The 21,903-nt window shown below is 35.3% G+C and overlaps 4 protein-coding genes across 7 annotated transcripts; 3 read left to right on the forward strand and 1 right to left on the reverse strand.

Moving 5' to 3' along the window:
• The first annotated feature begins 5 nt into the window (after positions 1–5).
• LOC8277957 (RPM1-interacting protein 4) lies at positions 6–2,414 on the forward strand. 3 transcript variants are annotated; one of them, XM_048375074.1, is made up of 3 exons: positions 6–659; positions 1,356–1,823; positions 1,929–2,414. In XM_048375074.1, exons 1-3 carry the CDS (start codon positions 654–656, stop codon positions 2,391–2,393), a joined length of 939 nt encoding a protein of 312 aa, XP_048231031.1. In that variant the 5' UTR covers positions 6–653; the 3' UTR covers positions 2,394–2,414. The 3 variants fall into 3 exon arrangements, with proteins under 3 accessions (XP_048231031.1, XP_048231032.1, XP_048231030.1); XM_048375075.1 differs by having other exon boundaries at positions 6–1,823; positions 1,929–2,117; positions 2,194–2,362; XM_048375073.1 differs by having other exon boundaries at positions 6–1,823.
• A 5,091-nt stretch (positions 2,415–7,505) lies between these two features.
• Positions 7,506–12,149, forward strand: LOC8277956 (EH domain-containing protein 1). Its single transcript, XM_002518362.4, has 16 exons — positions 7,506–7,851; positions 7,942–8,021; positions 8,132–8,200; positions 8,292–8,349; positions 8,723–8,778; positions 8,853–8,895; positions 8,981–9,042; positions 9,508–9,621; positions 9,755–9,857; positions 9,950–9,999; positions 10,247–10,375; positions 10,462–10,713; positions 10,801–10,880; positions 11,235–11,361; positions 11,555–11,698; positions 11,802–12,149. The coding sequence occupies exons 1-16, from the start codon at positions 7,767–7,769 to the stop codon at positions 11,985–11,987; spliced, it is 1,638 nt and encodes a 545-aa protein (XP_002518408.1). The 5' UTR covers positions 7,506–7,766; the 3' UTR covers positions 11,988–12,149.
• A 700-nt stretch (positions 12,150–12,849) lies between these two features.
• Positions 12,850–14,543, forward strand: LOC8277955 (tropinone reductase-like 3). 2 transcript variants are annotated; one of them, XM_002518361.3, is made up of 6 exons: positions 12,850–13,084; positions 13,293–13,409; positions 13,487–13,621; positions 13,816–13,941; positions 14,044–14,145; positions 14,233–14,543. In XM_002518361.3, exons 1-6 carry the CDS (start codon positions 12,953–12,955, stop codon positions 14,380–14,382), a joined length of 762 nt encoding a protein of 253 aa, XP_002518407.1. In that variant the 5' UTR covers positions 12,850–12,952; the 3' UTR covers positions 14,383–14,543. The 2 variants fall into 2 exon arrangements, with proteins under 2 accessions (XP_002518407.1, XP_015574298.1); XM_015718812.2 differs by having other exon boundaries at positions 14,044–14,096; positions 14,233–14,481.
• A 289-nt stretch (positions 14,544–14,832) lies between these two features.
• Positions 14,833–18,979, reverse strand: LOC8277954 (uncharacterized membrane protein At1g16860). Its single transcript, XM_002518360.4, has 4 exons — positions 18,030–18,979; positions 16,474–16,629; positions 15,609–15,820; positions 14,833–15,469 (listed from the first exon to the last, which is right to left on the reverse strand). Exons 1-4 carry the CDS (start codon positions 18,759–18,761, stop codon positions 15,277–15,279), a joined length of 1,293 nt encoding a protein of 430 aa, XP_002518406.1. The 5' UTR covers positions 18,762–18,979; the 3' UTR covers positions 14,833–15,276.
• Between the last annotated feature and the right edge of the window lie 2,924 nt (positions 18,980–21,903).

Consider the following 21,903-nt stretch of genomic DNA (forward strand, 5'->3'; position numbering starts at 1 on the left):
AATCGGAATCTTGTTTTGTCTACCTAATGCGTCGGTCTCAAGAATAACCATTACTTCATCGACAGGTTGTGGATGGAATTAGAAGTAGAATAGAACCTTGTTAGGAGGAGGGACTGCAATTACTGTTTAAAGCCCGCCATTTAAAATGAAGTGCTACTGCTACATGAATTCTTCGATGACCAGTACTGCAGAGGGAGGATTGTGTTGATATAGATAATGGCAATCTGAAAAGCCATTTCTTATGTTAATTAATGACAGAAATGCAATATGCTAGCTTTGTTGTTAGAGAAAGGAGAAGGCAATTCTGTTCAATGCCAATTAGTTATGTAAAAGCCAACATCGAAACGAGAGCAGCCTCAGTTGCACAGTTAAACTGTAGAGCATTGAGATTGCTGCAAGTTCAAGAATGGAATACAAGAGACACAGAGGAAGATGGCGCAAAGATGAGGACAAACTCTTCATTGGTTTTCTGAAACTTTGTAGTCATCGAATCATTGTCTCAGTTTGCGAAGCTAGAACCTCGCAATTTCCGGGGGGTACCTTGGAATGGTCCAAACTAAATTCATATCTCATACTTGTTCTCCTTCTTCCTTCATAGTTTCTCTGCTAACCATTTTAGGTCACAAAATCATTCATCGCAACTCAACTGCTCAATGGCTGTAAGTGGTCTTAATTTTATCCGTAATCCTTCTGTTTCTTTTTTCCTTTCTCCTCTTTGTAGTTGGCATTCGTGTCTTCTCTTTTTTTTTTCTTCCGGAGTAGGATGGTGTGACATAGATTCTTGTTGTTTTATGTTATAGGCCTTCGGAAAGGCCTTGTTGGAAGTTTATTTTTGTGTTATATATCATAGCTTTTGTTAAATTTGTCAAGCATTCTTTACTATGCTGGAAGGTAGACATATATATATATATATATTTTTGTTTCACTCAAAAATTAGAAGTAATATAGCAGATTAATAATTGCAACTGCCTCTGCTGCTAACAATCAATGTCCCTTCGACAACCATCAAATCGGAAAAGTGACTTTGGGGTTGGGAAAGTAATTTCTCATCATCTAAATCCTTAACAAATTGTGGTTAAACAGGCGGTGCCTAACTTACCTAATATGGGCGTCAAATTAATACCTAAACCTAGGAAATGCTTGCAGGGAGGGTAACTGGTTCCTATCTTTTAATTCCCGGCAACTGTTTGGTTTCTAAAATTAACAGGTCCCTAGTGTTTTACCTAATGATCAAGTGTAAAACTATAGCCTATAGCTGAAGGTTTCTGAATCCTTAGAAACAAGAGCTGGTTGTCAAAGTCATTATTATGAGATGGAAATATATGCATGTTGCTGAACGAATGACTTGGTCACAGGCACAGCGACGTTCTCATGTTCCCAAATTCGGAAACTGGGAGAATGATAACGTACCTTACACAGCTTTCTTTGACAATGCTCGCAAAGAGAAAGGCGGTGTAATGATAAACCCAAATGATCCTCAGGAGAATCCAGAGGCCTTCATGCACGAAAGTGAAGTGGAATTGAGTTTTGGTCGGGTCCGTCTGAATTCAGTTTGTGAAGAAAAGAATCAGATGGGTGGAATTAAGAGGGAGCCTTCTGAATCTGATCAACAAAAGAGCTCAAGCCATAATAAGAGCATGACATCAGAATGTGGCAGTGATAGAAGCAGTTCCGATTACTCGCTGCTGCAGGCTGCTTATAGACGTGACAGAAAGAAGGGCGTGGCTGGTGGTGAGGAAATTAACTATAATAATACATTGTCTACATCGGCTGTGTCGCAGAATTCGAGACAGAGAAGAGGAAGCCATCCATCTAATGAAGGAGTGAGTGTGTTGGTTCTGCATGCGAATTATTATTATTATTATTGTTTTAACAGAGATATAAAACATTGTAATGATTTTTGAGGATGAACGGGTTGCGTTTAGCAGCAGCATCAAAGAACAGCGTCAGTTCCGAAATTTGGAGCATGGGATGAAGCAGATCCCACTTCGGGAGAAGGTTTTACAGTAATATTCAACAGAGTGAAAGAGGAAAAACAAGCTGCATCTGCGGCATTCCCATTCCCAACTATACCCCAACAGCCATCCCCGACTTCTACTTCCCCTCCTCCATCCAAGGCAAGTTTCCCTGTAGCAATTAAATTAATACAATTGGTTTTGGTGTTTGATAATGAATTGGTCATTTGTTTTCCAGTTTTGTTGCTGCCTATTCTCATGCGGAAGCAAGTGATGCAATATTCTTTTCTTTTTGGCTTCTCATTCCAAGCCGCAGATTTGCTTTTTGTTATTCTTTATATCTCACTTATCATTTTAGTAATACAACTAATGAGAGATTATATTATATTTTGTGTAAAGTTGTATTATTTTATATTTCTCAATGTAAACTGTTTTTAATATCAAATCCTTTAATGATAATAAGTTTAATAGTCTATTTCAATTCAATATAGTTTTTAATGCTTCAATAATCATGAAATGAGCTTATTTTTAGATTTTTAAAAGAAAAACCGGATTGAGTATAAGTTTTTTATATAACAAAATGATCAATAAGTATTTCTATAAAAGACATAATTAATATATTAAAAGAATTTATAACCTACAAATTAAAACACATTTAATTTTTTTTCTTCTTCTTAATTAGCATTAAATTTTTATAATATATTAAAATTCTTTATTAGGTGTCATTTGTACTATATGCATTATAAAAGATTTATTGGGCACGTAGAAAAATAAATACAAATTTTCTTATAGTTGCTTTAACAATGAATAAAAATGTACAATTGCTTTTGGTTTGCTCAATAATAATAAAGGATGACACATCATTAGATTTCTTGGGAAGCCAAAAAGGAAAACCTAGAAATTATGAAGGTAGATCTTTTCGGTATATGTGATTTGCTAATATATATATTTGAGAATTTTGAATTCTCTTTTGTAGCTTCTAAATCATTCACCTTTGATTTATATTCAATTTCATTATTTGTGTTCATTTAAGATGCTTAATGAGGATTGTGTTATCAAGGTAAGCTCTTAGTCATTAAATTTATAAATTCTTTATTGTTATTGGTTCTAGCCAAATATAATTTATATATTATATTTTATTCATTTCATATTAATATTTTATTCACATATATCATATTATTGAATCAATATAAATATTTATAAAATTTTATTCATAACAATTTATTCATTTTTATCTTTGTGTGTGTTTTTTCTATAGAACTATAAAATTTACCATGTAGATGAACTTCGATCTTGTATATTAAAATGTGTCATCATATATAGAAAATATTTTAATAGGAGTAGATTATTATAATTAAAATTATTGAGAATTAACATATAATAAACATTATATTATCTATTGTGTATTCATTATATGTTAATTATATTTTAAGATTGAATTGGCTAAAAAGATAATTTTCATTTCATTCCAATTGTATTCATATATATAAATGATCTTGCTCAAGACAAATGCTAACAAGAGTGTTTTTGGCAAAAATTATATGTTCGAGAAAGCATTATTTTGTATTAGGATAATATTAAAGTAATAAATGGCTTACTAAATATCTTTTTTATGTTGAAATTTTAGGAATTGATGTTTTTATATTTTTTCCTAATATCATACAGTAGTTCCCCACGGCTGACAAATAGGAGTTTAGGCTAGTAAAGAAAGGCAGGCCCTATTCCCCCTCCCGGTGGGATTTTGCTTTCCTTATCTACCCGAAAAAAGGGTCGGCTTTACTGAAGAAGAAGGGGCGGGCCCTTCGGGTGTCTTATTTTGGTAGAGTTTACCGTACTTCCAGCCCTTATGTTACGCAACCATAATATTTTGTTATGTTTCACCGCTTTTACGCCAGAAATAAAAGGTTCCACACGAGCTCTCATTCTGCAGCGTGATGGCAGGACCGATACGAGATTGGCTCCGGGAGTATATAGGGTAAAATTTGCAAGGGTTATGAAAAGACATAGGCCCTTTCCCTTCTCTTTTAGATGAATGGGGTGGTTTAGAAGGCGCTTTCCGATCTACGGTCCCTCGGAGCGAAGGGTTAGGCAGGTAGTATGGGCCCTCTGACTTCCGGTATGTGTTGGCTCGTGAAGCTGAATAAAGGGAAGCTCTTCGAGCTTTCTCCGCCAGCAGCTTATGTAGTGGTCGGCCTTATAAAGCTCCCTAAGCGAAACATACCTCCCCTCTTCCCTTATTAAATGAAGTAGTCTTCACTTAGTAGTAGGCATTCTATAAGCGACTTGTCGAGTCTACGAAGCTTTGCTCCTTGTAGTCGGCCCGTAATGCCTCCGCTTACTTCCTTCCAGCTCAGAATGCTTGTTCCCCCGCGCCAAGTCGATCTTTTTTTTAGGCTTGGCTTGGCTTCTCCCTTCTCTACTCTCTCCAAAGAGCTTACGGGTGAGCTTATGCTTACTCTCAACCTCTTTGATTGGTAGGCGGGAGGGCTAAGCCTTCTACTTAAGATTCCATTCATAAGGCTAATTTTTTCTTGTTGTGACGCTTTGGTTAGGCCGACTACTATAGGCTACTTTTAGCTTCTATAGTGACCTTTCTACTTTGGTGTAGTTGTAGTTTGTATTGGTACTGAATGAATATATCAAACAAAGGCGAGCAGTATAAGCCCTTTCCCGGCCTGCGAAAAGCAACGAACTCTAGAAGCTAGGGCCTTGTTCACCTTTGGACACTATAATTCATTTAATTCATACATACATTTGATAATAACACAACATGCAAAAAAAAATATAGATAAAATATTATATAATTATTCTTATCATGTTGTTTTTGTTATAAATATTAACTTTTGATTTCTATTGCATCAAATAAAGACAAATACTAGCAATCATGAGTGACTACTAAAAATAAGAGTGTCTTATATATACATAAATGTAACATATTAGTGTGTGATTTAGTAGGTATTGCTAGAAATTGAGTGATATATAACTACTTTTGTACTATATTTTCACTTAATATAATAACAAAATTATTTCAATTAAATGCTAATATAAGTTTTGCAATACAACGGGGATTACGCTTTACAAGTTTAATTTATTAAATTAACACTTAATAATTATACTCTATTATAGTTTTAGTCTTCAAATTATATTATATCTATTTATTTCATAACAAATTTAGTTTATTAAATTAACATTTATTATAGTTGTAGCATTTAAAATTATATTATATCTATTCATTTGTAATTATTTTTTCTTTGATTAGAATTAGTTGATATTTTTATACTTAATCAATATTATAAAATGATTATGCAAGAAAAGATAATAATTATAATATTTTATCATCTAAAATAAATTTTCATAATATAATTTTTTTTTTTAAATATTAATTAATAGTATATAATATATGTAACACCCTAAGTTGTAATAATAATAATTCTATATATATATATATATATATATATATATATATATATATATATATAAATAAATAAATAAATAAATAAATAAACTCTTTTCCTTCCTCCCTCTCCTTCCCTCTCCTCCTCCTTTTTCCTTCCTTCTCCTCCCAGTACCGGCCCCCTAGCCTTTTCCTTTCCTCCTTTCCGTTGGCGTTGTCAAGATCAAAGGCTTCGCTCTCTTGGCTTGTTTTCGGCGATCCGACATCGAACGAGTTCCTCACTCCGAAAACCCCGGAAGCAACCCTCCTCCGTCGGAAAATCCTTGCCGGCCTTGGGAAGTGTCGCGTGAGCAGCGACTTTCCGACCCGATCCGCCGCCTTCCCGGCCACTTTCCGGCCAAAACTCTTGTATACTGGACTCCCCGTAACTTGAGCTTCGTGGCGCTCCGGTTGAATTCGAAGCCGGACCGGTGTTTTTTAGAGCGCCGAAATATTTTAATTTTTAACTCGGTATAATTTTATTTAGACTCCGAAAATTTTGTTATAATATTAGAAAGTTAGTGTGGCTATTAATTGCTTGTGATGGGTAGTTTAAAAATAAAACAAATTAAATTGTTTGGGTTGTGGTGTTTTGGAGTCGGAAAATATTAGTGCAGTTCTTGTGGCCCGGCTCCTGTTATTAAATTCCGGCATGTCCGATATGTTTTTGACAGTCTGGACCCGTTTTAAAATATCCGTAATTTAGGGAGGTTTTGTCAAATTTCGGCAGAATCCTCGAGTCCAATTTAAATTCTAGGCAGTCGATCTTAGGGTCTAAGTTTATGAAAATTTTTTGAATGTCTATTAATTGTATGTCTTTTGTTATTAGATAATTCGGCCTTCCCTCCGCTCCACCCGAGGCGATGAGGGAAAGGACGTTAGATCCGTGAGTTAAAGTCATTTAATCATTGCACTATTGCTAAGTCCGATCTTAATATGCTATTTTGGAAGTTTATGTTTAACATGGTTATTAATATCTCAACGTAAATAATTTCTTGGATTATTAATTATTGAAGATAATATGAGTATTATTACAGTAATGTTATAATAATTCTAAATATTATCAGTTTTCCACCTGAGTTGCCTGATGTTTTACTCTTAATTGTTAATCATTAATTTGATATGGTTGAACGATTTCATTATACAATGATATTATTAAATGGATGATTGTGTCTTGGGAAATGTGGCTTTCGTAGAACATGCCATCCCGGTGGGTTGCATTAATGATCATGGATATAAGATTATTATGGATTTGTCTGCCCGATCGAGCATTACTCTGGGCCGAGTTCGATTGATTGCCGGAGTTAAGGTCCCCGATCGAGCAATGCTCTGGGCGCCGGCTTATTTGGAATTCAAGTGTTCAGGCTGGAGGTAAGGACCCTGATCGAGCTTGCTCTCTGGGCGCCAGATCTGTTGGATTAAGAGAGCCGAAAGGCTAATAGAATTTGGGGTTTAGGGTTCTACCGAGCCACTCGTCCCGAAAAGAAAAGAAACAAAGATATTTTTATTTATTTATTTATTTCATTATGGTATGATGACATCATGATTTCTGTTTATGTTCAGGGTTTGATTTATAGATTCGAATAATTAATATTTTCTGTGAAGACTGCAATAGTCTCTAGATTATTTGATTTTATCTCACTCCCGAGACTGACAGTCTCAGTTGTAATTTTTTTCAGGTGATAGTTAAAGACCTTCGCCATCGCACATTCGACAGTCCGACTTCTTCTTCTTCGGACTTTTGTAATTATCTTGTACTTCTATACTTGTCATTTTTACTCTAGAGTATTCGCAGTAGGAAATTTTAAAATTTATATAACTATTCTGACTCCTGTTGGTGGTATGATGATTTATTATGCAAGACAATTATGACTACTTTATATTTGATTAATTGTATATATGGATTTGCGGGTTGGTAAAGAACTACTACGGGTTTCGGTGGCTTTTGCCTCACCCGGTCAAAATGGGTCGTGACAATATATTTTTATTTTTATTTATTATATAAATAAAAGGATATTCCTTAAACAAAAAGAAGAAAATGCGGGACCCTTCTTGGGTGTGTTTGGTGCACCTCAGATCAGCAGCCTAATCATACCAAATAAATATTCCAACGAATAAATTTCAAATTTTTGTAATTCAAGTGACAAGAAGACGTTTTCAATAAAAACGAAAAAGAAAAATGAGGGGGACTTGCAGATGTCAAATGTGAAATACTCTTCAAATTCAAATTCTTTTTTTGGCTCCAATTTGATCTCATCGGATAATTTCTTTATTTATTATTAGTGAGCGTTGGTTTTGGGAAAAAGAGAAGAGGAGTGAGTGTGGGGGGGTATCACTTGCGTGAAGTAATCGAAAGAGAAAATAGTATAGGGTTTGAGATGGAGATCGGAAAAGGATGGATGGGATCGTGCTCAAAAGAGGACCAACACTTGTACAAGGACTGGTTCAATTCAGCCGATTCAGGTTTTTTCTTTTCTTTTCTTTTCTTTTTCAGAAGGACCTGACTGAATTTATTATGGAGATGAAATTTCATTCGTTTTAATTCGGTGTTAGATGGAGATGGGCGCATCTCTGGAACTGATGCTACTAATTTCTTCGCTTTCTCTAACCTTTCTCGTCATGACCTTAAACAGGTTACTACCCAATCAATTTCATTTTCAGGCTTTTCTACTACTAAACCTCTTTTTTCTTGCTTTTCTCACTTTTTCAACAAAAAAGGTTTCACTTATTTTATTTTCCCAAGGTTTGGGCACTTGCAGACTCTAAACGTCAAGGCTTTTTAGGTTTCACAGAGTTTATTGCTGCTTTGCAGGTTCTTCTTTATGTATTTATTTATTCGTTCGTGTTGTAATGGCCGAATCCCCTATCCCATCTCACTTGTTTCTTAATTGGTTATTTTGCAGCTCATTTCTCTAGCACAAGCAGGGCATGAGATTACCTCAGATCTCCTTAAATCGACTTGTATGTTGTAAATATATAAATAAATAAATAATAAAGTGCCATTATTTCTTATCAATTTCGAAAGAATACCTTAATTACGCTTCAGTGTTACAAAATCAATGTGCACAACAAGCCAGCACCAATTAATTAAACATGAACCAAATGTCTTAACATTTTCACAAAGCAATAAATCCTAGCCTCACTCTATTTTTTGCGACTGTCTCAAATGTAAACACGATGTTTCAGCAAGTCATTTTCTTTTTAATCATTCTACTTTTGATATGGATTGAAACTTTTTACGTGATCACCACTACAAGCTGAGTTTGGCGTTTTATAATGCTCTATTATCACAGAATACACAATTATCATCTTGCTGCATTTACTTCTTTTACAGCTTCCATGGGGAATATTAAACCTCCAGTCATGGAAGGCATTGATGCCTTGTTAACTGTAAGTTGTTTGCTGTTATTTACTTTTTATGGTTTGGTTAACCAACTAATTTTTATTTCAACTCTCTTATATAGCAAAAGGAGGGTTCAACAACAAATAGCGAACCCGGAATCAACGGTCAGATACTTACCATTTTCGTTTATATGATGCTTTCTTTTGTTGATTGTTCATTAAGTTAGTTCATTGATAATGAATGATGTAGGATTTTCCCAATTGCAATCATCAACAACAGCTCAACGGTATAATTCAAAATCATCAAGAAAGGTGAGGTATATGTTGCAATCTGTCATCAAGAAATGCAATTAATTCTGTATTTGAGTTGCTTTTCTTCTCCTCCTTCTCTTGTTTCTATGTTTTCTTTTTAACATATTGGCAGCCTTTTCTTCTTCTTTTCTTTTTTCTAAAATTTTCTTCTTCCTCATTTTCCCCAAATATGGCATTTATTTTTGGTTGGATAGGCCTTGAATATAAATTCTTATGTTAGGTTCTCAGATTCAAATGGGTGCTGTGTTTCCTTATCACCATGTTTCTCTTTAGCTGATCATTGCATGCCTTTTGTTGCTTTTTGGATTGAGTTTGCTGTTTGTGCAAAATTTTTGCATATGTTACTGGCGTATAACATCAATTAAGAATTAGAAGTATGCTAGATTAACTTGTTCCTACCTGTCTTTTGGAAATGTCTGTTTTTTTTAATTCCTTCCCTTATTTTATTTTCCATTTCTTGTTCAGATGCCACTAATTGCTGTTACATCCATCATTGATGGCTTGAAGAGATTGTATATTGAAAAGCTAAAGCCTTTGGAAGTTACATACCGTTTTAATGATTTTATGTCTCCCTTGTTGGTAAGTGCATTTAGAATCTTTCATTGGCATGGAAAATTTAAAATAATCATGTTAAGACAGTAACACTTGCTAGAAGGCAATAAACTAAAAGTGTCAAAAGCTTTAATCAACCTTCTATTGTTTGATTTTTCAGACAAACAGTGAGTTTGATGCCAAGCCTATGGTTATGCTTTTGGGTCAGTATTCCACTGGCAAAACAACATTTATAAAGCATATACTTCGATGTAACTACCCAGGTTAGTTTACTACTTCTGTTTCTCTTACATATTCACCTTCATAGTCGGCTATTATTATCTTGCTTGTTAATCTTTTTCTGATCCCTATGCAGGAGCTCATATTGGACCAGAGCCTACAACTGATAGATTTGTTGTTGTAATGGTATGAATTGTCTTCCATATGATTAGCCATGCATATGAAGCAATCACTTTTAAAACATTCAAATAATGGTAAAATCTTTATCTAATGATAGGAACTCTAGTAAAATAATTATTACAAGATTGTGACTTGAATTTTCTGTTATGGTTTGAATTGCTGAAAAGCCTTGTAACGTGATGTCATCCTTTTAATTTCCATTATGGATGCTAATTATGAAAGTTTTGGTTTGTCATTCTGTTTTTGGTATCAGTCTGGATCTGACGAAAGGAGTATACCTGGGAATACCGTTGCTGTTCAAGCAGATATGCCGTTTAGTGGCCTGACAACTTTTGGAGGGGCATTCTTATCAAAGTTTGAATGTGCACAAATGCCACATCCAGTGTGTTATATTTCACATTTGCCTTATTAGAGTTACCTATCTACTTTTAGATTTGTCACTGTTATTATTGTCATATGCACTTGCAGTTGCTAGATGAAATCACAATTGTGGACACCCCTGGGGTTCTGTCTGGAGAAAAGCAACGAACACAAAGGAGTTATGATTTTACTGGTGTTATATCATGGTTTGCAGCAAAATGTGATCTCATTCTTCTTTTGTTTGATCCACATAAGCTTGATATAAGCGATGAGTTTAAGAGAGTAATTGCATCTTTGCGTGGCAATGACGATAAGATACGTGTTGTTTTAAATAAAGCAGACCAAGTTGATACACAGCAGGTTAGAATCTGCATTTCATTGCTAAGTTTATTTTGCAAATTGCATTTGGTCCATACAACCTGCTTACTTTCAGATTTCATTTTACAGTTGATGAGAGTTTATGGGGCATTAATGTGGTCACTTGGAAAAGTTTTGAACACTCCAGAAGTTGCACGTGTTTATATCGGGTATGTTCTTAATCTTTTATGTGTGAATTGATTGGCAAGCTAGACTTTTCTTGTTTTAGAGAGTTGCCATCTTATTAAAGTTTTAAAAGTCCATATTATATCTACCATATAGGTGCAAGTTGGGTCCTAAAGGTTTTATAGACATTCTTCGTCAGCAGATATTCAGTTTTTTTGTCTTGTGGTTTTTATCAATTGTGAGTGGTCCGAAATACATTCCTTATGATTAAAAATTTGCTATACTACACAATTTGAGGGTAGGGTTTCTTATTTAATTGTTTTTGTTTTTTATGTAGTTAATTGGGTATATAGCATATTTGAATTTTTAATATGTCCTGTCATTTGTTGGCTATGCAGTTCATTCAATGATAAGCCTATTGATGAAGAAAATGTGAACCCAATGTTTCGTGAACTTTTTGAAAAAGAACAGGATGATCTTCTGATGGACTTGGTTGATATTCCTAAGAAGGCCTGTGATCGTCGGGTACACTCCGTTGTCCTTTACATGATTTTAATGTTTTTTTTCTAAAGTTTCAGCATGTACAAACTTGAATAGATGCATATTTTTCTGTATCTTTGAATGTGAGTGACTTAATGTAACAGAATAGTTTTAGGAGAAAAAAAAAAAAGAAAAAAAGTAGGCGATGATTGTTTTAAAAATTTTGTTGTTATTGTAGATCAATGAATTTGTGAAGCGTGCTAGAGCGGCTAAGATCCATGCTTACATAATTAGCCATCTTAGGAAAGAGATGCCTACCATAGTGGGGAAAGCTAAGACTCAACAACGGCTCATTGATAATCTGGAAGATGAATTTGGAAAGGTACGAGTGTATGTTTGTTTACGTCTGCATTATGTGCTGGTGGTGTGGAGTCATATTGATGAATAGTGTTACGGATTTACTGATGGCTGATACTGTGAGGCAGGTGCAAAGAGAGTATCATTTACCAGCAGGAGATTTTCCAAATGTGGAGCATTTCAAGGAAGTGCTGAATGGATATAGCATAGACAAGTTTGAGAAACTGAAGCCTAAGATGATACAAGCGGTTGATGACATGCTGGGGTATGAAATTCCACAACTGTTGAACAATTTTAGGAATCCTTATGCATAAGTGGATGGTGTCCTTTACTTTCTGAATATGGACGGGTGCTGATTGAGTTGGGCATGTAGAGATATGTGTAATTGAGGGCATGATGACGAATTTTGAGAGAGTGATGGACTACAATGTATAATTTGTTTCATTTGGTGGAATCAAAGTAAATTCGACAACTAATTGGGGGCAATATCAGCATAGTAATAATGGTAGAGGAGATGGTAACTAACTTAACTTGTTTGTACAAATTTCACTCCCCTCTCTCATTTGGGAAAAGCCTCTTTCTTTGCCAATTGCCAATTGCCATACCCAAAGCTCTATGTCACGCTCCGCCTCGCATCGGGGAAATCAAGCAAGCTAAGCCGCACGTAGGCAAGGTTTTGGTTAAAAAATAAAACTCACGTGACATTTGGCTGTCGTATAAAAACTTGATTATTCTGTGAATGCCATGCCATGCTCCACTTATTCTCGGAAGGTCTAGTTAGTATAATATATTATATTTTATATTTTTTAGTATTTTTATTAATTATTTTAAAACTTTTAAAAAAAATTTCTAATGATAATTTTGATTTTTAAAGTAAGAAATCAATTTGAAAAATTAATTATATATGTACTTAATAATATAATAATCAAATAATTTATATATGTATATTTTTTTATATATTTTATATTTAAATATATATTTTTTAATTTATTTTATATCAGTAAACATATAATCGATTTTTGAAATATTATTATTGAAAAATATTTTTAAATATAATTAGTAATTAAATGTTAGGAATGGATAAAAGACAAGTAGGTTGGTATGTTACAAAAATGTATATATATATATAATGCGGGCGGGGCCCAGTGTTAATGAATAAAGTAGTGGGATCATATATTGTAAATATCAAAAGAGCGTCATCCTGAACAAAGCCATCAAAAATACCCTCTCTGTTTGTCTTTGCTATCAAACCCAAACTTAGGAATCAAACCCAACAAATATGAACAAATTAGCAAAAAGATTTGAAGGGAAGGTCGCGCTTGTTACTGCTTCTACTCAGGGCATCGGCTTCGCTATCGCCCGCCGCTTAGCCTTGGAGGGGGCTTCCCTCGTCGTTTCTTCTCGCAAACAGGTTCCTTTTTCTTTTGGTGATTGTTTTGGGTTATGAGATCTCCTTTTTCTGATAAAATTCAAATTGGATTGAGTCGCCCTTGATTAATCAAGTTGGAATTTATTGTTTTTCAATTAAAAGAAAATGAACAACTCGTGCTCTAGTTGCGCCCAATGGTACGTTTTTCTTTCTTTCTGTCTGTTAACTGCTAGTAATTATTTTGATGTAGAAAAATGTAGACGAGGCTGTTGAGAAACTTCAAGCTGAAGGTATTCAAGTATTGGGTGTGGTTTGCCATGTCTCCAATGCACAACATAGGAAGCATCTCATTCACAAGACTGTTGAGGTTACAAACATCTCTTTTCTTTCTTTCTTTCTTTACTGTTTCTGGAGTTGGAGACTAAAGATTATGGTGTCTTTTAGAGATATGGCAAAATAGATGTGATCGTATCCAACGCTGCTGCCAACCCTTCTACTGAAGCCATTTTGAAGACCCAAGAATCTGTCCTTGACAAGCTCTGGGAAATTAATGTTAAAGCCTCTATCCTTCTTTTGCAGGTTAGGTTATTTTCTTGTTTTTCTCCCTCTACTATAATAATCACATAACTACCGCAGGATGCTCAGTTGCTTTTACTTTGATTATCTTTCGCACTCTTACTTTAATTACTTGCCTTGCCCTGCATTTCACATTTTTCCCTTTAAATTAAATTAAATACACATGCGGATGGGGCCCTTCTTTTCCTCTTTCCCAGGATGCAGCTCCGTATTTGCAAAAGGGCTCTTCAGTTATTCTGGTTTCTTCGATTAGTGGCTACAGTCCTCCTGCTTCCATGGCTATGTATGGCGTGACAAAGACGGCACTTCTAGGCCTGACTAAGGTGCCTATTCTTGTTATATCTTGCTTTACACGGCCGCAATCTTTATCTAGTATCCATACCGATGAATGATGTCATCTTATCTCATTTTTTGGGTTGTTTTAGGCTCTTGCAGCTGAAATGGCTCCGGATACTCGTGTAAACTGTATAGCTCCTGGGTTTGTGCCAACACACTTTGCTGATTTTTTGACAAAAAATGAAGCAGTTGTACGTGCATAATTGTGGTCATTATTGCTTTCCATGGTATCGTAATTAGCCCAAGCATATTACTGAATGGGTTTTCGGTTATTGCAGAGGAAGTCCATCGAGGAGAAAACCTTTCTTAACAGACTTGGTACCACACAAGACATGGCCGCTGCAGCTGCCTTTCTGGCATCTGATGAAGCTTCCTATATCACCGGGGAAACCTTAGTAGTTGCTGGAGGGATGACCTCTAGACTTTAGTTCCCCCATCACTTTCAATTCCTTTCCTCTGCAGTATGAAATAATTATTACTTTGAATCTTTGATGAGGCCTACGTTATTGAATTACACTTTTCTTTTTCGTGGATCGCCTTAGTTTTCATGCCCTAAGCTAATGAATAAAAATATATTTTCTTGCCCTCATAATAACATTTTATTTTTTATCTTTTTCATTTTCATTTTCTTAACAAATTTGCCTCAAGCATACGACCAAAGAAAAGAATAATAATATAAATAAAATCTTAGCTAAGAAATCACTGAAAGTAGAAGAGCAAACTGCATTCTGGTTACCAGTTCAAAACAGTAACAAACACATGCCTAGAGAACGGTGGTAGAGAGACAGACATGGATGTTTTACCTTGACAAGGAATGGATATCTAGTAGGAACTTGGCATTATTATCCTCCATAAGTTTTAACAGAAACCTAAATACATAGACAAAATATTACTTGCCATAATAAAATCGAGTTCATTCAAAGTAAGCAAAGCAACCATTTCCTCCAGAACCCCCTCTGGGCAACTCTCCTAACTTATATATATACACATTTCAGCCAAAATCAAAATGCTTACCACCACCATCACCATGATACAACACTCTACTTTACAGCTTCTTTGCGCAGCTACCTCTATATTCTTTTTTATCTAGTGAATACCTGTCACAATCTCCAAAGCATGTTATCCCATGTCACTAGATTATACTAATGCATGATCTTCAGTCCCTGTCGCTCTGAACTCTTTATGGCATTTTATATGCACTTCTAATACCTGGAAACAAAGAGAATGAGGCTTCCGGTGCCTGATGATTCCATTGCTCGGCACCCTTCCCAGTATTTCCTTGTGAAATCAAGTTCAAGAGAGAACACAAGATTATGGGATGTCTACACAGGAACTACATCGGCATCTTGAGTATCATCACATGTCAAAACAAGACCTTCAACATAAGTTGGCAGGAGGCATTGGAACCATTGACAACCTGTTGAGACAGGCTCTGGCGGTGGAACTATCATCAGCACATTATCATGGCGTCGCACAACACCCATGACACTTACAGTGCTCCCTTCTTTGATATACCTGAGAAGCAAAAGAATCTTTTAGAAGCATTTAACTGAGGAATCTAAACAGAATGTCACAGAATCAATCAGTTTGCAGGTGACTAGAATTTCAAGGCACTATAGAACCCCAAAAAGAAAAAGAATGCCGAATGGCATACCCTTCTTTGAGACGCATAATCCGGTCATCACTGGATAGGCTGCGATCAGCTAGCCAGCGTAAGAAGCTTGGAGATAAATCTCTATTCTCATTCTTTACATCCACTACTGTAGATGGTTTCACGAATGGAGCAACCTTAGCCCCATAGCCTGCCTTCACCAATGCTCTTAGTCCAGATTGGAAATCTGATATGTAAAAATCAGCCACATATTTCTGTTCACCAGAATTAATGCATCATTATATGCCCAATAATAGGTTCTTTGTCCCAAAGAATAAGAACCCAGATGCAACAGAGTACCATCATTCTCAGAGCAAATAAAAAACAATTAAATATCTAGACAACCAAAGTAACAAACCTAGTTAGTGGGAGTCATTTGTTTTGTGCTATTTTATTCTAGGACTTGCAAACCAGGAAGATATTATAAAATACACATCTCCTTGTTCCAAAAATAGTTGTCCACTGCTTAAATTATTGCCGAACAATGTGTAAAATTTCATGTGAATTGTCAAATGAGATGTAGGGGCTCCTATTGCCTATTAGCTTTAGATCATGCAAGTGTTAAAGCTTTGAGCTCCGTAAAAGGTAGATGGCTAGTTAGTGTGCCTTAGATTTCTTTTTAACATGTCCCGCAACATTGTCAGTAGCTCTAATGTCCATACTTCTCTAAAAAAAACCTTCATTTTAACCATTAGGTGCTATAATTATTGTTTGGTGAATGCTCCTCAGTATTTTAATAAACTGAACTTATCAAGTTTGGGCAGGGGAAACCCGAGTAGTCCAGCAAGTGAGAAAAAACTGAATCAGTATTCAGAGAAACTCTCAATCTCCGAATCAAAATGCAACGTAAATAATTCAATAAACTGACCTCTGAATATCTAGATCCCCATGAGAAGAAACGGTGCTTGGCATGTGCAGATTTTCCACCCCATCCCCTATATTCGTACAACTCTGTGGAAACATATACACACCTGGATACCCTCTGGTAAGATGTTTCCAAGGGTATACTGCCACAAGTGACAACCTGCACAAAATGACATACTATACATTATTTCTTATTGAATAAAACAAGGGTGATTACAAGCTAGGATGTTTGATCAGTTAAAATCAACACACATTTTGCACTGTGTTTTCAAACTTGAGATAATCCAGTTCTATTAATAATTGCCACCTCAGCTGTAAAAGCACATTTGAGTAACATATCTTATCACAAGCGAAGTTAGTATAATGACCTTGAACCAGAAAATAAGTTTTAAGATGCATCAAAGGGAGAATACCACCTAGGACATTAAATAGAATGCCATAAATTTATAGTGCGCTTCTTACTGACAATAGCATTTCAAAGTTTTCCACCAACAAATGCTACTGAGAGTGGCTTCATTTTAGAAGAAATTTAAATGTATATATCTCTACCTCTAAACCAAAGCAGAGAATAGAGTAGATATAGTTTCTAACATTTCCCAACTTTGTGACCCTTTTGCCCAATTACAGTCTCTCCTTTTATATAGGTCGGGGCTAAGGGGAATAAAGTAGACGATTGGGCAGCTTCTGCATATTTGTATAAATCTTTGCCTCCCCCCTTTTATGCAATATAGGTTTCAATAGTTGGAAGGAAAAAAAAAAAGCAGAGAAACCAATAAAAACCTCAAATAATTTGATGTAGTGACATCATTGATGGTTGACATGTTGTGAATGGAAGTACCTATGGAAAGATCTTGCTTCGATAAGAGTACAGGTTATAACAAAAAGCCAAAATAATAAACCATAATATAAAGAAAGAAGTGAGTGTAGCCATAACCATTATAATAATAATAGAAGGAAATGAGGTCTGAAGTCAAGGTAAAGATTCAGAGAGCTCTGCTAAAGGAAAATTCTTATCCAAAAAAAATAAAATAAGGCAAGCTGTAATCATTCCCTGAGTAGATTTGACGTCATATTATAGAATTGTATTCTTTAACCCCCACAAGAGGAAAAAGGAAAAAAAGAAAAAAGAAAAAAGAAAAGGAGGAACCCTCTAGAATCTAAGTAGCAAATGCGACCAAGAAGACATTGTGTGTGACAGCTTTGCTCCAACTCTCATGTGAATCAGAATTTCCGATGAGCTTCTCTACGGTTGCAGACGTAGAAAGATGGGAATTTTAGTTGTTAAGAATTATTAACCTAGTGATAGTGAAAGAATGAGAAAATGGGTCAAACGACTTATCGAAGCTAAATTCCATAAATCTCGGGGTGTACAAGAAATTGTTTTATTTATTTTGTTGTCTTTCTACTAATAAGCAATTTATAAAAGCATCAATCATGACCCGTCCCATTCCGTATCTAAGACTAATAAAGTGTTAAATAAAAAGTATGTAGAGAAAATGAGACCATGGAAGGAAGGAATTGCCAAAAATAGCAAAATAATAATCAGGAAATGAAAATTACCCCAGTGACCTTGACGTACTGACCATCAATAGCACCTCTAAGCTCAGTATCGGGATACCTCCTAACAAACCCTAACAGCCCCCTCCTTCCCCATACGCAATTCCAAACAAGTCCCACAACTACCGGCACCAAAATCGCCCCCACCGCGACCAAGATGATCGCTTTCTTAACAGCTACCATGAGGAAGGCCCCCACGAGCAAACCCATAGCTATCACCACCAGCACTACCCAGAACACTGGCCTCGAAACCCTGAAACCGACCTTGACATCCTCCGTAAAGCTGGTGACTGCGGAGCCATAGAGAGCCTTACTAGAGGCGGATCCAACCCCGGAAGCGGTATGGTCGAGCTGACCGGATCTCCGGTGGGCAGGAGGGAGCGGACCAGAACCCAAAGGGCCGGAAGTGATGAGACCGGTGGGCTGGAGAGGCATGGGGCCCGAAGATTTCTTGAAAGGACCGGAATTGGGGCCGGATCGAACGGATCCGCTGTTGTGCTGGGAAGAGGAAGAAGGGCGGGAGGGCTGCTTCGGTATAGGAGGAGGGGAGGGCTGATCGAGAAGGACAGGGATGTCAAACATTTTGCCAAGCTCCCCAGATTTTTTAATGTCACCGCCAGTGTAGGGGACGGAGCGGGAAGCCATAGTGGGGGGCTTCTCTTTGAGCTGGTGGTCTGGTCTTCCGGAGACTAGGAGGCCATTTTTGAGCTGATGGGATTGAATTCTGGTAGACATTGGGTTTTGGTGGGTTTAGAAGGAAGGAAGGAAGGAAGGAAGAAAACAGTGGTGAGTGAGTGAGGTGAGTGAACAGAAGATGAAGAGGGTGCTGATGATGGCGTTAAAGAGAGAGAGGGAGAGGAGTGTTAAAAAGACGTATGTATCCTCGTGCGTCTGGAATTAAAAAGAGGACATTTTGTGTTAGGGACATTTGATACTGTTACTGTTACTACCGGTGTTTATAACACAGAATATAAATTATGAAAATTCACTCATTTGTTACCTAAAATTACTGATTTGAGTATTTCCTGTAAAATTGTAATCATTAGTGACTGAGTTGAAAGAAAAGAATGATTAGTAAAATTAAAGATAATGGAGGGCAATGTCGGAATTTCAAATATCGAAATCGGGTCGGTGGTGTGAGAGATGCGCCTTTCCTTTTACAAGGACCAATATATCCTTATCCCATCCTTCTTTTATTCTTTTGCATTTTGCTCTTCTTAGTACTTAAATATAATCTCTTTGCACCATCTCATCAGATGCAGCGGTGGATTATGAGCTTCTAGCAACAACGACTGTTGGTATCTTGGCTTTCCAACTGACACAAGAATCACCCAAATCACAATACCCTCTTCATGATTTTCTACGTTTTTTGCACAAGTTGCTTTTAACTCAGTTTCACAACCTAAACACATACAAATTTCCTACATTTATCAATTAACTTGACATAAAACTTGGACAATATATGATATACCTGGCCTTGTTTTCATTAAATTCAATACCCTGACTCCTCCCAATGCACTAGTTTATCACCTACTTCAACATAAATAGAACTAGGTTTGACCAAATTTTATTTACTTTTCTTTTAACTACTTCAATTCTCCAACATCCTCAATTAGTAGCATCATTTTAAAATTATTGTAAATTTAAGCTGTGATTAATTGAATTAAATGTGTGGAATATTATATAATTATATTGGAAATAATATTATTATTTTATTTGAATTATGATTTGGATTGTGTTGTGGAGTCGAGAAAATAATACAGTTTTGATGGCCCGACTCCCATTAAATAAATATGAAATATTTGAAGTGTATCTAGCAGGTTCTGGACCCGTTATACTGGGAGTAGATATCCATAATTTATGGAAGGTTCTATCGAATTTTTAGTAGAATTTTTGAGTCGAAATTTTTTAGGCAGTATAATCTAGGAATTTAGTCCTAAGAAAAATTAAAAATATCGTCCGTCCAGCCAGCTTCATCCGACGCGTAGGAATAAACTGTGGAGAGTGACAAAACTACGAGTTAAAGTCACATATCTTCTATACATATGTCCTGCCGAATTTTTATATAGCAATTTCGATTAATTATTTATATTTTTATCATATAGTAGATATTGCTGGAAATTCTTATTAATTATTGTTCTATATTTAATTAATTGATTATAGATTTAAACTATTTATTTATTATTTATCTAAGTAATTGCTTTATAAATTTTATATTAGTTATTTATTATTAATTTAAATAATCATTTTATAGAATTAATTATTTATTTACTACTTATCTAAATTATTAAATTTACTATTGTAATTATGCAATGTTCAATATTATTTAATATGTTATTGATTAATAGTTAAATTACTTGCTATTTATATATCATTTTTTGCAATAGCAATGTTATGATTTCATATTGACTTAGATGAGGCGGCAGTAGAACATGTCACATGATGGATAGCATCAGGACCGCATATGCGCGTCGGTATTAATCAGAGACAGGTAGTAAAATAATATTTTTCAGATTTGTCATGATCGAGTACAATTCTTTGGGCTGTGAGAATTTGATTATCGGAGGAAAGGTCCATGGTCGAGCGTTACTTTTTAGGCATCGATTTTATTGAGAATTAAGTGATCAAGCTGGTTTAAAGACCCTGGTTGAGCTTCGATCTCTAGGCGTTAGTCCTATTGGAATAAAAGAGCCGAAAGACTGCTAGAATTGGGGTTAGGGTTCTGCTGAAGTGCTCGTCCGTTATGAGTTAAAAATCAATTATTTTAACTTATGCTTCGACACTTATTAATTTGTGATGTACCACATTATTTTATCAATCATTGTACATGGATATTTATGGTTGTTTTACTATAGATATATGATTTTAACTCATTTCCAAGACTGACAGTCTCAATTTTAAATTTTTCAAGTGACAGCTAAGTTCTCCGTAAACATCTTTTACAGCCCAATTTTCTTTTTCCTTTCGGACTTATTGTAATTAAATCTTATTTTTATATTTTGAAATTATTTGAAATTCTATACTCTCTGTATTAATGTACTTGGTATCTTATATTTTAATTTGATTTGTTAAAAATTATGAGATATTGCTAGAAATCTAGCTGGAGGATTAATTTAACTATCTGTAGATTTATAAGTGAAATATTAGTTTCTTTTAAGAGTACATAATGAGATATATGTTTATTTAGATTTTTAACTAATTAAGCTTAGTATGAATTTTGATTATTTTAAATCTACTCATTTTCTTGCAGAACACTTAAAACTTAAAGTAGCCTTCAAGTTGTCCCAAACATTTTGACTTGAACTTGCAATCACAATTTCATCAAAATACAGTAACAAGGCAGTAGACTAATCATTAACACCTTTTGTGAAAAGAAAGCAATCTGACTTAGATTGTACAGAGGCATTTTTCACTAAGCACTCTGTAAACTTGCCATTCGATAGTCTGGAGGCCTATTTTAAACCGTACAGGGATTTCTGCAGCTTACACACCATTTAAACTGCCTTTCACTTGTTTCGTGTAAGTCTACCAAAATCACATGTTTGAGTTCCTCTTGAAACTGGTAGCCTAGAGGAATCTTGATAGATACATCCTCAACCATATCTCCATTTAAGAATGCATTGTGCACATCTAACTGATTAATGAACCATCATTCGAATGTTGCTAGAGTTAGTAAGAGCGTGACTGTAGCCTACTTTATAATATGGCTAAAGATTTCTTGAAAATCAAATCCCTTTAGCTGATTATATAAGCTTTACCAATAAGCCTAGCTTTGCATGCCTCATCTGGTTTGAACTTAACCCCAGACATCCATTTACACTCCATAACCTTTGTTTCAGGAGGTAGAGAGCATCCAATTTCCAAGTATTATTGCCTT

The sequence above is a fragment of the Ricinus communis genome, chromosome 5 (assembly GCF_019578655.1).
Source record: "Ricinus communis isolate WT05 ecotype wild-type chromosome 5, ASM1957865v1, whole genome shotgun sequence".
In the NCBI taxonomy this organism is placed as follows: domain Eukaryota; kingdom Viridiplantae; phylum Streptophyta; class Magnoliopsida; order Malpighiales; family Euphorbiaceae; genus Ricinus; species Ricinus communis.